This window comes from Perissodus microlepis, chromosome 20 (genome assembly GCF_051167445.1).
Source record: "Perissodus microlepis isolate ML-2025 ecotype Zambia chromosome 20, ASM5116744v1, whole genome shotgun sequence".
Classification (NCBI taxonomy): domain Eukaryota; kingdom Metazoa; phylum Chordata; class Actinopteri; order Cichliformes; family Cichlidae; genus Perissodus; species Perissodus microlepis.
The window spans coordinates 30,027,532-30,042,256 of NC_140480.1; the positions used below are offsets into that span (position 1 = coordinate 30,027,532).

The following is a 14,725-nucleotide window of genomic DNA, read 5'->3' on the forward strand; positions in this document are numbered from 1 at the left end:
GACTGTGTGAATGCACTGAGCTCAGAGGGGGTGAAACAGGGGAATAGTGGGAGGAGAGGCCTGATAGGAGGCCTCCTGTCAGCACTAATGTGCATCATGGCAGTGCTTGCTAGTAATATGCAATATGAGAGGTTAAAACTATCCTGGGTACTAATGAAAAGAAAAAAGAAAACCGTCATAACCGGTTCTGATCCCTTCACAAACTGAGGGAATTTTTTTTTTTTACCTATAAGGAAAAAGCAAGCTAAATATCTCAATGTGTTCCCCCTGCAGTGCTAACGGGGACAACACATGCATGTGCGTGTCTGTTAGGGAAGTTTTGTAACGCGGATGCTACCAACTGTGTCTTTACATTTTTCGTTTGTTTGTTTTAGTCTTTTGAGCGGAAAATTAGATTATACTGCTGTAGGGATGCAAATGAGTGACGTAATCATGATCTGCCTTCAACTGATAGATAAGTGTTCATCTTAAGAACAAGTATACAGGCATACATTTAGACAAAAACACTTTAGCTTCTGTTTTTACACTTGAATACATCAAACTTTGTTCTAAGTTGGTCGAATCTGAGCACAGTGTTACAGCTTTGGGATCATTTTGAGAGGAGAGATAATAAAAGATGCTCTTTACATGTTATTATGTGTGCTTAACTTACTAGAAACTTGGGAATGCGCGCAAATACCACAGCTGTTGTATGTCCAGGCTGCTAAGCTGGTTTTGCTTAGTTTTGTAAACAGAACAAATCAGTTTCAGTTTTAGGTGTGGTGCTCATAATGTATAATTTTATAGAAGAGATCAAGCATTGCAGTCTGAATGACAAGAAACTGCCATCATTATAACTAATAACAAGAGAGTGTTACGTTTGCAAATACATACGTCACTATTACCATAATTTAAAAAGATAAAATTCTTTGCTTTTTTTTATCATTTGCATATATTTTTCCTGCACAGTTAATCAACAAATAATGTATATCCTTTGTGTCTTTTTTATGTGTAACTGTCATTTATGCACTTCACTGAGAGGTCATAGTGAAACAAAGAAAGGTCAGGAAAAAAAAAGTCGTCAAAAGAGGTCACGCAGACAGCGGGGCACTAGCAGAAGGACAAAGAGACACTTCCTTCACCCAGTTTCTACAGTTTCTACACAGAAAAGACGGGTACTGTTTTTAGTATGAACTGTGAGAATTTCTGTTTGGCCACTGATACTTCTATGATCAACAGAACACAACAGCTGGTAGAACTGAATAAACGTTCGGGGTGATAAAGAAGCTTACGTATTATCAGTGTCTTTCAGAAGCGACACCAGGATTATGAAAGAACTCAGGCTGTGAATCTGAAGGAGAACAATGCGGTCAGCTGCTCCTGACACGTCAAGACAAAAAACAAGCCATCACAGCCTTCCCCGAGTCGCTGATCCAATTCCTGTTAGGATGTCTGCCCGCAGAATACATTATAATTCTCTAAAGTACTGAGCTTTTTTCTTACAGATACCCCTTCTTTAATTAGATTTAACTGCTTTTAGCTAAATGTTTTAATAAAGAAACTATCTGAGATAATGACTTCAAAAAAATCGATTAGCATAATGTCAAACAATAGCACAGAGTTAATTAAATCAGTTAAAAGTAAACAATGCTCGGCCACTTGTTGCTGTCATTGCCACTACAGATGATGAATGCTATTTAAATTATCATAGTAAATCAATGATAAAAGTTCCAGCCAGCTAAAGATATATTTGTAGGATTAGACACAAACAACCACTGCCTTAAGATAAAAGGCATTTCCCGTGATGGGCTACAACATCTTTTGGCAATTTCATCATCCTGAGGAACGATACTGCTGCTTCAGACTGATAGCTTTTCACAGAGGCTTTGTGATTGCTGAACAATAGGAAATGACCGGGAGGCCTCGATGTGTCACATGTGGTGCCTTTGATTAACATACTAGCCTTGTTTGCAACAGGATCTCGGGGGAAGGCACGAGTACCTATAACTGAATCGTAGCACTGCGAGGCGAGAAAGTGTTTTTAGTTTAGGGTAAGTATGTAAATGAGTCTTACTAAAGAAAAAAATATGTTTTTTTTTTAATCAGTGAGCTGAGTTATTTATTAAGACAAAATAGAAATAAAAATAAGTTCATTGGTATCCTTGGAATGAGTGCAATTATCAAATCCACTGTTCAAACCAAACATTTTTATTAAGCATGTTTGCTAGGCTGGAAAACCACATGTTTATTTCATTATGAGAACAATATTAGTTCAACCTGTTAGGTGACAGAAAGTGCTTGACAACAGCTTGTAATATAGGCAAAAGAGCAGGCTGTTTACAGCCAATCCTTGGCTCATGTGAGAGCCATAGCTTAAGCAAATTGAGCACTCCAGTCTTTGTTCACTGTTTTTCAACTGGGAGTGGTTACTGATAAAGTTTTGTTTTCTTCCAGACATTGCTGCCATTCTGGGGGGAGGTAGAGTGGGTCTGCATAATGAGTGTACACTGAAGTCAGCTGAATATCTTCATTGACTGATTAAGTGCCCGTCAGTGTCTCTGTTTTTAAGAGTGGAGGAGGGGTTGATTTTACATAGGAGGGTGTGGAGGCTACTGTAGGTGAAGGTCTTTATCTCACAAGCACCAGTCTATTGATCTTAGGTGATTACACAATCCAACAGTAAATGTGTGCTGATTCTCTATTATTATTAACAGCAATATAGTATGTAACTAAAAGTTAAGGTTTTTCCTTCCATTTTTCTGTAAGATCAAATGTGTTTATATCTACCATCTCGTGGCTTTGTCAGAGGTATGTTTTGGGTGGCAACAACTCATATGGGATATAAAAGTGGGCTGTGCGCCTTGGTACGTTTTTGTGTCACCATATAGGAAGAACTTGAAATTTCTCATGACTCAACCAACCTGCTTCTGCAAAAAGAAAAAAAAAGCCTCATGTAACTGTGAAAAGTTTGAGGCACCCCTCCCCCAGCTCCACATGGTAGCTGGTGCATGACGTGCTGACTGGCTGCACTTTTAGGTAACTTAAAATGCAGCGTACACATCAAAGAGTGTTATATGGCGTCTATTCAGCGCACTCACTCTTACTCCGTGGAAGTTTAAAGCATCGTTAGACACATGATTGAACCGCTCGAAAAGCAAAGCGTGACAACAGACTTCACTGTAAGCGAATACGACTCTAATATTGGCCGCTTGAAGCACAAATGAAGCAGCTTACACATCTAATAGTGAAAACACTGGGAATAAAAATAAAAAATAAAAACCTCACATGTGATAACGTGTAAGAAGCGCATTGTGGGCTAGAACAGTCAAATAAAATGTGCCCTCATGCTTTATTGGCGTGTATGAGATAAGATGATTATGTGCACTAATCCCTCTCTGTTATACGTGACCACGTGATTGCCCTTTTTGTGGTGGTGGTGGAGGGGGGGCTGCCGTGCACGCGCCCCATCTTCCCCTTGAGAAAAAGTTGAGAGCGCGCGCCCCGGATTTCAACAGCTGCAGCAGGGAGGACTCGCCAAGTCGAACAAATATGATTCACATTCAAACAATTGAATAGGTGAGCTGTCCACCAGCGGCAACGCGTTGTGTGAAATGAAGAAGCAAACTCGAGCAAACACCCGAATTCCCTGAATTCAGTCGCTCGTAGTATCAGTATCAATATTAATCCGGAAATTCTGAGTTGGTAGGTATTGTTTGGTGAGTTTCTACAGTTTGCTCGAAGTCAGGCAACAGAAAGTGTTGTTTGCTAACGTTGCTGTCGTTAAGAATGACCGAGGCTATGGGAGTAAAACTAGTTAGCGTTTTGTTATGCCACTCTCTCAATCTGGGTGAACTTTTGAAAGTGGCGTTGGAAAACAAACCGTAGGGGACAGCGTAAGTAGACACACACATTTAAAAAAAAGTCAGGTCGATAATGTTCTTTTTGTACCACAGTGTTGTCATGAAATAACGTCGTCGCCACTCGAGACGGGTTTGTGTCTGGATGTATTGATTTAAAATTCAGTCTTCCTCAGTCACAGACGCGGACAGGGCTGATAATTGATCTGAGTGTTTCCAAAATGAGTAACGAAGCCCTCGTGCTCGGCTTATGATGCACATATAGAAACGTAATAGCCAGTCTGTTAAATGCACCGACTTTTATTGACGTTAGCTGGAAGTTCTCGACTGTTAACTTCGAGCATCGCCTCCGGGGTAAAATTACGTTCAAACCGGAGCTTTGCTTTCTTGAATAAGAAGGTGGCTAACGTTAACGCTTGCCTCCCGAAGCATGTGTGTACTTCAGAAAACCACACAGGATCATTAAGAGTTTCCTGTGCTCACCTGGTCTAAAGCAAAAGTACCACACAGCAAACTAATTCCAGATAAATTGGCTATGAATAGCGTTGATGTATAAAAAATATATATATGTGTGTGCATGTATTATATAAAACTGAAAATAAAACCATTTATCATTGGTTTGAATGACTTGAAACCTACAGTTGGGACTTCCCCTTTATCCACTCATTTGTGGGTTTTTTGTTTTGTAGCCATATACTGAAAACTTGATTTAAAGGTAACAGTTAAAAATGTGTGAAAAGGGGGAGGGTCTTTGATGCTACAGTAGACAGCTATAGGTATTGCTGGTGCCACAGCCTTGATTAGCATTTTGCATGGGCCTTGAGCATTTTGTCCTTGCTGAACCAGTTACTCCACTTCTCCACCAATCAAAGAGCTAAGCAGTTCGAGCCTTCCCCAATATAAGCAGTTCAGTATACAAGCTGAAACCACTACACAGAGAAAAACCACAGTGTCTTTTGTCACTGATGCCTGAAGAAAAGGATATGCTGGGATTTGTGAGTAAAGATTTTAGAGTTTTCAAAAATAGTTTAACAACTTGAAATTCTTAGACTTTTGCTGGGTTGTTGCTTTTTATGTTGACTATAAGTTAATCTATGTGTGTAGATTGTATTTTAACACTATGTTTAGTGTGATTAGTTAAAGTAGTTGTCGTGTTTAGTTAGAAATAAAAGAGAAGCAAAGGTTTGTTACATTTAGGGGAAAAAATGAAAAAAACAATGACCTTACTTAATCATCTTAAGATGAAGTATATATTCTAAGTTAATGTTAGTCATATTAAGCTTAGACGCAGAGGCATAAATTCTAAATTAATTTAAATAATGTCTGCGAGCACAAAAAAAGACTGTTTTGTCATTGGCCTGCACATAGAGGAAATGACTTGTCTGTGTAGTTGATTGCTAAAAAAGATACATTTCCTGTTTCAGTGTAAGGAAAGGCAATTCTCTCTAGTGTTTTTTCAAACAGATTTTATGATAACTTTGGTGTTTCAGTTACCTGATCCTGTTTTGATTTTTGAGCAAAGCCTAAAAAAAACCCACCTTTCCCATTCTTTCCAGGCTCCTAATAATCTGGACTGCTTGTAAAACATTAGGAGAAAATGCCGACTCATTCATTGCTGCCGTTTGTAAATAGCCCAGATGGACTTGCCCAAGATATTCTTATTAGTAAAGATGCAAGCATCCCAGGGTTGGGCTCTAGCATGACGCCACACACTACTTGCCCAGAAAAGACTGAGTTGCAAAATGAAGAAAGTGCACCGCTGTACTGTATGTTCTGCGAGGAGACTTTCGCTCATCAGGATGAGCTTGGCCCCCACGTGTTAACACAGCACCCCACCACATTCTCCGAGCCGACTGTGCTTCGGGTTGAAGCAGAATTCAGGATCCCAGGAGAGAGACCCCGGGCCAAACAAAGCAGCCTTCCTGCAGAAAAAGACGAGGTTCACAGCTGTATCCTGTGTGGTCACGTATCCCAAGATGGCAGCGAGCTTGAGGCCCACATGAGAAAGCACAAGGACTACTTTACTTATTGTTGCAATTTTTGTGGGCGTCGGTTTAGAGAGCACTGGTTCCTCAAGAACCACATGAAGATGCATGTAAAAGCAGGAGCAAAGAACAAGACCCAGCAAGACCCAGAGAGCCCAATCACAATTAATGGTATCATCCAAGAGCCTCCATCAGAGCCTGTAGGCACCGCATACAAAATGTGCATGGTTTGTGGGTTTTTCTTCCCTGACCATGATAGTTTGGTTGAACACAGTAAAATGCATAATCGAGAGGCACAGCCTGGAAAAGATAAAAGCAAGGATAAGATGGGTGATACTAATGAACCCACTGCCAACAAGGATTCATTTCTTCAGTTCCTAAACCTTCAGCCTCGCCCCGCAGGAAAGGATGTGGAACCTGTGAGATCATCAAAGTGGATTCCCCAGCTAGATCCTGTCAACACATATCAGGCCTGGCAGCTTGCTACGAAAGGCAAGATCGCAGTTGGGCCTAATAATACAAAAGATGTTGGCCAGGAAAACAGCACGGACAATGACGAATCTGGCTCTGACAAGGAGGAGTTGAATAATATTTGGACTGAGGGCCAAGGAGACAAGGCCGTGAAAGAAGTTGGGAGAGAGCTCCGGTCTCAGCAACAGGCCCCTGTTAAAAGCCCAGACCCACAGCGAAGGTCTCCAGTTCAGAAAGATAAGGACAAACAAAGGCCAACGACTTGTGAGGAATGTCAAAGAAATTTCAGGACCTACCACCAGCTGGTGCTCCACTCCAGGGTCCACAAGCGTGAGAGAGGAGGTGAAGAAAGTCCAACCTCATCTGATGATGGCAAGCTTTCAAGAGCAGGCTCACTGGAAAATACAGAGGAAGGGTCTGAGGAGGGCATAGAGGAAAACTTGGGTTCAGGTAAGTCTGTTTTTCTGTATACACTCAGATTATCTTATCTGTGGTGTAGTAATTGTTTGTTACCAAGGGCTCCCTCTGCTGAGGGGACGGATAATAACACATGCCTTTTGTGGCCATTGTTCTGTCCTTTGTGTTGTGTTAATATTTAGATTTTTGTTTGTTTTCAAAGGTGAAGATGGATTTGACCGATCCAATGGCAGATCAAAAGACTGCAGTTACTGTGGAAAAACCTTCAGATCCAGCTACTACCTTACCGTTCATTTGAGGACTCACACAGGTAAATTCACAACAAATCATTATAAATTATCCTAAAAATAAACTGACCTTAAACTCTGACTTATGTTATGTTTATGCAAAACTATTTGTTCCAGGTGAGAAACCATTTAAGTGTGCTTACTGCGAGTACGCTGCGGCCCAGAAAACTTCACTGAAATATCACCTGGATCGACGCCACAAGGATAAGCCCTACGTGGAGATCCCCAGCAGACCTGTGCCTTTAGTGCCCTCACCCAGTGATGGAAAAAATGAAAACAATGCTGAAAATCCTGCGCCCAAGAAATCCTGGGTGCCTCCAGCCAGGCCGTGCATCGATGGAACACCAGAAAGCGGACTGGATAGTGTCGATGGCAAGCTTGGCAAGCCACTTGTCCAAGTAAATGCTGTGCCTGCCTGCTCTCCGGAAGATGATGCGCTCGCCAAGTGCTCTGTGCCTGTTAACCTGAAGAAAAAAAGGGAGGAGGTGCAAGAAGAGAACTGCGAGGCCCCATTAAATCTGTCCATAAAAGTCTCCGTCTCCACACCTGTCAGTGTTGAACCAAGAAATGGTATTGTTCCAATTGCCTGCCCATTTTGTGCTTATAAAACCATCTACCCAGAAGTTCTGATTATGCATAAAAAGCTCTCTCACAAAGACAAGTCAAACAGCACCAAAAAGAATGGGTTCGGAGGCAATTTAAGTGAAAGTCGTCATACGGGTTGCCCACCTGCCCTCAATGGGAAAGATGTTTCCTCAGTTCTGATCACTGAGAGGATCTTCCCTCGCCGAACCAAATCTCCACCTCCCCAACCTGCAAAACCTCAAGAAAAAGCACCTGTTAACCTACCGCACGTTCCTAAGCCATCCCCTGTCCATGCACCCATAAAAGATGTCCAGGAGACCCAGCGTTACAGGCAGAGCACCGACTCACATCCCAGTCAGGAATCCTCCAGGTATACAGAGCTAATGAGAAAAAACAGCACAACCAACAAATATATCATGGACAGAGTGGGCATCGGCGATCGGAGCTACCCAGTACGAAGCGGTGTCCTTTGGCACACAGATGCCGCCAGGCTCTGCCTATCCAGCCGATTTGGAAGCCTCCCCCAGATGGACTTTGGCGAGCCGTCCAGCAAGCGATTAAAGTTTTCTGTGCCTACAAACAGGGACGCTGAGGCTTGCGAGAAGGCTGCTTTTAGAGGGCCACCAGCAGATGGATCTAACAGGATGTTTACTAAAAGAACTGTGAAACCCACACAGCAAGGGTCATGTCCACCCACAGCTTCTGAGGTTTCTGTTTTGGGTCCGGCAAAGAATGCACCTGTGACTATTGGAGGCAGTTTGGAGTCTGAGTGGAGCATGATCAACCTTCTCCGCTCCTATCCACCCCATGACCTGGCATCTCTCTATCACACCAACCCAGCAAACCCCAGTCATGTAGGACTAGTCAACCCAGGAGCAGGTAAGCATTAGACTTGCAGTTTCAGTAGAGTGACATATAAATTTCTTTGGATATTTGGCTATTTTGTATCTGCATATTCTGATACTTTGAAGAGTTAATTTTTTTTTTGTTTGTTTTCTCAGGGGGCAGAAGTGTGCTGTTCCAACATCTGCCCAGTCTACCCAGCCTGCAAAGAAGAGATGTTTCAGGCCCATTCCCCAGTCAACGCTGTGGGGCCACTGACAAAAGTGCCTAAAGTAAAAAGAAACAAAGAAAAGGTTGAAAACTTTCATTTAAAAAAACCTGACGAGAATTTTTGAAAATCACATTGAACTTCATATAGTTGAATCAAATCATTTTTTTTGTCCTTCTAGATGTAAACAGTGCTGCTGCCTTATTTTGGAGAATTTCTAGAAACGTTGTTTAATGTACATATTTAGAAAGAGAAGTAGTTTATGCTCACAGTGTGCTTATCCTCTCTTAATTTAATGTTTCTTTTTCAACAGAAAAACATTTGTGTTATATGGACATTTCAGGGCTACAGTTTCAGCAGAAGTTCTTTTTTTGAATGCAAAGATGCAGATAACCTTTGGGGGGTTTTTTTGTATATAGTCCACTGGTGTGCACTGTAATATTTCTTTTTGAGACTGTTGATAAATCTGTACATGACCCACACTAATATTCCAGAGTCTGTCTTAGCTGTAAAGGTCGTGTGTGTGTGGGATGGCATAAAAATCTCTACATACACTGTGTTAAGCTAAAACCTAAGAAAAACCTGTGTGGGGAAAAAAAATGCTGCTCTGTGTAATTGCTGCACTGCACTGGATGGTGGGGAGTTTCTGTCGGATAACTTGATGGCTTCGGCCCAGTTGTTTACAAACAGGCCACAGCAGCGAGCTCTACTGTGTGTTTCAAGTTCTACCTCAAGTTGTGCTCTGAAGGCTTATTTTTGTAAAGCCTTTGAAGCTATCATGTTAGCTGAGCCTATATACCTACTTCGACAAGAGACTGGTGTTTTGAGTTGTAGTAATAGTAGTAGTACATGGACAAGTGACCCGTGACTTTGTCATCTATAAAACACCACAGGAAGCTCAAGCTCATTTGGTGACACTGGACTACTACTGCTGCTACTGTTTTTTTTGACCTATACCACAATTTGGGCTGTACGTTAATTTTGATAAACTCGCTATCTACAAGTATTGTTATTTTCCTTCTTGAAAAGCAAAATGGTGCTTAAGTGGTGCCTTACATCCGTCAGCTGTAAAATGTACCAGATTGTTTGTAATTGTCTGGGTTTGTGTGAAATAGTCATTCAGTGTTATTTGGTTACTGCACATTTAGCCGCTCGCATGTTCGGGAGTTTGCTTTTGCTATGCAAAGTCTTGAAAGTGTTTCTTTTGTCAAGGGGCAGCAGTCACTGCCAACTGGAATGTTTAGGAGCGTTTAAGGTGTCGTGATTGTGCAGTTTTAGGGGAGACAAAAAATGCAAAAGCAGCGATGTTGATTGCTCCAATTAACTTAATGCTAAAGAGGGAAGAAAGACTCAGGTTAATTAAATTTTACATGCTGGGTAGTGTTTGGTATAATTTTGAAAAGCCTTTTTTAAATTATTTCTTTCTTTTTTGTTTGGTGTTCACATTATTGGTGTGTTTATATATTGTTAAGTATTGTTTTGAAATTTTTGATGGCACGTTTCAACAATAAAGTGAGAGGCGAAGAACGAAAGTATATAGGTGTTGTATTTAAGCTGAACCATAATGAACCTAGGATCACCTTTCTTAACCTCCTGAGACCCGTTTTTCTAATCTCTCCTAGCTATTTAGGATTAGTTGGACCTGATTAGACTTGTCCCCATAGAGGACAATGGTTTTATATTACAGCATAACATGGCATGGTCGCAATTGATTAAAAAATATAAAAACGCAGAATATAAAGTATAAGGTGCAAAGCAAAATGTAATGTTGCCATATGAGGACACAAAGTTAAGAAATAAAGTCATACTTGGATACAGTTTAGCACATTGTTCACGGACTCAAGGCACCAGCTTTACAGCTATGTTCATAACATCTGGGGGATGTAGGGTAAGGACCTCCAGCTATATTATAAAATATATATATGCTTATATATGCATATATTTAGCAATATACCGAAACCAAGAGATGCAGTGGTTCACGGTCATAACAATAATCTGCTTTCTTTAACTTGCACCTGGGGTTCTAGCTTCCTTTAATGACATCTTTAATACCTGATTACACAGACACAGAGAAAGATAAATTCGGTAATATCTGTTCTAATTAAATCATCAGTGGACTGTAATATTCCAATAACTCGATTACCATTTCAGGCTATTAGTCCTCCACAATCTCCAAATATAGGCAACAAGTATTGGTTTTCTTATGTTATATTACAACATAAGAAAACAATTTTTTGTTGGAGTATTTGTGATTAGTAAACTGTGTTTAGTTTTTGCATTTGACAGCAGATTATATGGGCTATACTCGACTTTTCAATCAATTACTCCAATCGACCACTAGAGAGCAGTATTTACAAAGTCAAGATTATAGTCTCGTTAGATTCAGGTTTCACATCCTTAAAACGTCCAGACCTTTGTAGTGCATTTACCTTTTATAAAACTTCACACCTTGACCACACTGAGAATAGAATTAATAAAATCATACTGTCAGTTACATACTGCTATAAGCCCTAATACTGAATAGTTCTTAAAATAGACGATATTGTATTCACTTTAAATGTTTACATAAATAAAAAAAATAAACAAAAACGCATGCACTCCTCTGTTTCGCTGTAAACCTGTAGTGAGAAGAATGTCACGCTTGGGGATACACCTGTAATTGATGATGTCACACAGGTGTTGCACATTAGTTATCAAAGACAACACATCTGCCATGACATCATTGATTGTAATTGAATGACTCAAACAGCAGTGCACCCAGATTATATTCCCCGAACATCAAGTCCTTAAGAAAAGAAAACTGCTTCAGAGAAGTTGGTTAATAGCTTCTACATCTGCAGAGACATCAGCGCACTATTGTTTCACATCTATAAAAGCAGAAGACTGACAAAACCTGTCACTGCTTTTCATTCTGTAAACAACAAATTGCAAAGGACAATCTTCAGCACATTGAACACTTTAAACTTTGATTTTTTTTTTTGATTTTTTTTTTTTTTTGTCCCCCTCCTCCCCTTTTGAGTAGACCACATCTGTTTGCTGTCTGTTCCCCTGGGCCAGCACTGTGTAATCTATTGCATTAGCTCACATTAGTGCATATCGCCCATGGGCCTTGGTAATCACAAACGCAAAATGAGCATTTCACTTAGCATCACCCTCATATTCCCTCACACTGTGGCAAACTTAGTGCAAACGCTTGGCAGAGAACGCAAGTCGACAACAGCTTATGACATCCATCCCGTTACACTCGATCCCCATGTCCAGAATGCTGCGAGGGCTTTCATGTCAAAAGCTCCTTTAATAGGCAAAGATACATGTTGAATTTTCCTTCTGTTTACTTCCTCTTCTGTATTGTTTCTTTGTGATTTGGAGCGCTCGAGAAACGTCATTTCTGAGCGTTCCTGCCAGAATTTTTGTCTTTACCATAACATATGTGTTCGTGTTTTGCAGGCCTTTCATGATACCGTACCCTTTGTATGGTCTACATTAAAGATGCAATGATGCAGTGTCACGAAAGAAGGTCTAAAGGCCTAAAATAATGTTGCTTTAATAAAACAATTTAGGAGAGTAACAGAGATCAAGGACACAATGCTTCATTCAGGTTAGTTACAGAAAACAGATTTCAGTGAAGTTATTAGAACACAGGCTTTTATTTAATCCACAAACGCTGCGATTTTTTCCAGTTGTGCACAGACCCAAGAAAATACCCACGTTTCAGGCAAATTCACCCGGGATTGCTCTGGTTCATAATTCTTTGGCATAAAACACCTGATGTCTTCACGGCTTCTTATCAAGTTTTTTTCATCACATTAGCTTTTGTGTGATAAGGATTCCCACAGCAGCCATTTTATTGCACAAGTCAACACACAAATGGCATTTTATGCTTGCATTGCTCCTCATTCATCTGTTCAGAGTGTTTGGTTTTACAAGAGGTGATGTTTAAGACTTGGATACGTTCATCTGTGACTGACGATGTGCTGAGCAATTTAAACCCTTTTCTCTCCAGTTTTCTCTCTAGACTATCAAATTTCCTACCTCCCTCCATTCTTGCAAAGTAAACTTCATGTTTTTATCCCCCTTAAGTGCTCTCTCCTCTTATTTTCACTCCTTTCATCACTCATAATTGTTGCCTCCAGATTGTCAACTTGCATGAATTAGCAATTGGGCCAACAAAGCAGATATGGTCAATTGTTGAGTATCCTGTCAGAATTTCAGGCTGAAAGTCTGCTCTCGCTGTGATCGCTCATCATCGTCACCCCATTCCTCTGAGGAAGAGGAGCAATGTAATGGTTCCCACAAAAACAGCCCCTGGCCTAAGGAAAGGGATTTGGGTGTCTAGAGACAACAGGGGCCATATGGAGCGGGCTGAGATAGCAAGGCACATGTACAGAATAATGGATGATGTGTCATGTTTCATGTTGCAGGGAAGCCATCAAGAGAGTTGGGTTTGGGAAATCAAAAGGCTCACGTACAGGAAAAGCGACTGTTGGACCATTTAGCATTTTTGTTTATTTTCTGAACGTGTAGGCTTGAAAAATGCGGTGTTCTATTTCCAATGCCTGTGGTCTGCTGATGTTATTTATAACTAAAATAATAATCGTGATTTTTTTGGGGGCTATATGTAGCCCTGTATGCAATATTAAAGCAGATGACCTTACGAGTATAATGAGCCAACCACCTGTTTACTAAAACTAAGAAATATACTCTCTGAAGCAGCGATTCAATTAAGACTAGATTTGTAAAACAGATGAAACCAAATTTGTACACATTGTATTTATCCTGCTTAGTGGGTGGCAATGTCAGACAGGCACTTAATGCTGACAGGAATATTTAATCAAATCTTGGTCTCCTGAGGATAAATCACATATACTTTAGTGATCCCTTTACTTTTCATCTAGCGCCATAAGGAGGCTGATGAGCAGTATTTTGGTTTGGTCTGGACAAAATACCTGCAAATTTGACAAGACCACCAATCTGGGAGCACAGACTGTATATAAATGATGGATGCAATTACTGTGGCATCACCTTTTGGTTGTTTTAAAGTTTAAACATTATGTGTCATGTTGTTATTTTAAAGCCAGGCAAACAGGAGCCACAAGTGATCATATTTGGGGCCCCAAAAGCCTCTAATATGATTTCAGGTAGCTAATGCTAACTTAGCACTGCTCCGAGTCAATAAGGTGCATCGGTAAACTGAATGATTTCACCACACAGAGACACATACCTAGTAAAAATAAGAGAATTAAAATTTCACTGACCAAATCTGAATGTTCTTGACGAGCTGTTAGTATAATCTATCACACAGCAAACCATGTTATTTGTCAAATACATGACACAGAGATCATACCACAACAGGGTCAAGCTATCATTTTTATTGGTGGAAGTGAAGCTAGCAGACAGCTGTCTGTTACAGCAGTTTGCATCCTCAACCACCTGTTAGTCAAAGTAGCCACGCCCCTAACGTTAACGCTGTAAATTGTATAATTTACTGGCAGGTGCATAACCTCAGTGAGTTACTATAAAATATAATTTATTACTATAAACAGTGTTTACAGTAACTTTTATTTCATTTCATTTTGCAAGAATAGAAATCTTGATGTAATTTTATTCAAGGTAAAGTTACTGTAGGTGAAATTAGAGTAAGATTAATGTTACTGTAAATGAAACTGCAACTTTTTTTACTATAATTACTGTAAAGTTACAGTAACTTATAGGCATACATTACTGGCTATTTACTGTATTTTCATTTATGTTGTTATAGTTTTATAATAGATTTTTTGTAGTTAGCAATAGAAGTGTATTTTTTATTTGCATCTCTACCTGTAGGAAAAGACGCTGAAGTTAAGCACTATAAGCCTGCAGTTCCCAACCTTTTTTGCGCTACGGGTCCATGAGTGGTTTGGTATTGGCCCACGACAGTTGAGGCTCGGGTGTGAAATTTATGGTTTATGGTTTTTATCATTATTTTTTTTTATCGTTTTTTATCATTAACTCGGTTTCCCTAGGTGTTTTCCCATGTGTTATGAATAAATCTTTTTTTTTGGTACCGGTACTAGTTTTTTTTTTTTGTTGTATTTATCCACAACACCATAAAGG

The 14,725-nt window shown here is 40.1% G+C and overlaps 1 protein-coding gene across 4 annotated transcripts; it reads left to right on the top strand.

Annotated features, from left to right (window-relative positions):
* Positions 1–3,435: 3,435 nt before the first annotated feature.
* Positions 3,436–11,442, top strand: znf217 (zinc finger protein 217). Of its 4 annotated transcripts, none has more exons than XM_084917959.1 (5): positions 3,436–3,555; positions 5,393–6,742; positions 6,912–7,019; positions 7,114–8,460; positions 8,583–11,442. In XM_084917959.1, the coding sequence occupies exons 2-5, from the start codon at positions 5,434–5,436 to the stop codon at positions 8,693–8,695; spliced, it is 2,877 nt and encodes a 958-aa protein (XP_084774085.1). In that variant the 5' UTR covers positions 3,436–3,555; positions 5,393–5,433; the 3' UTR covers positions 8,696–11,442. The 4 variants fall into 4 exon arrangements, with proteins under 4 accessions (XP_084774085.1, XP_084774083.1, XP_084774084.1 ...); XM_084917957.1 differs by having other exon boundaries at positions 3,464–4,831; XM_084917958.1 differs by having other exon boundaries at positions 3,464–3,872.
* Positions 11,443–14,725: the final 3,283 nt, after the last annotated feature.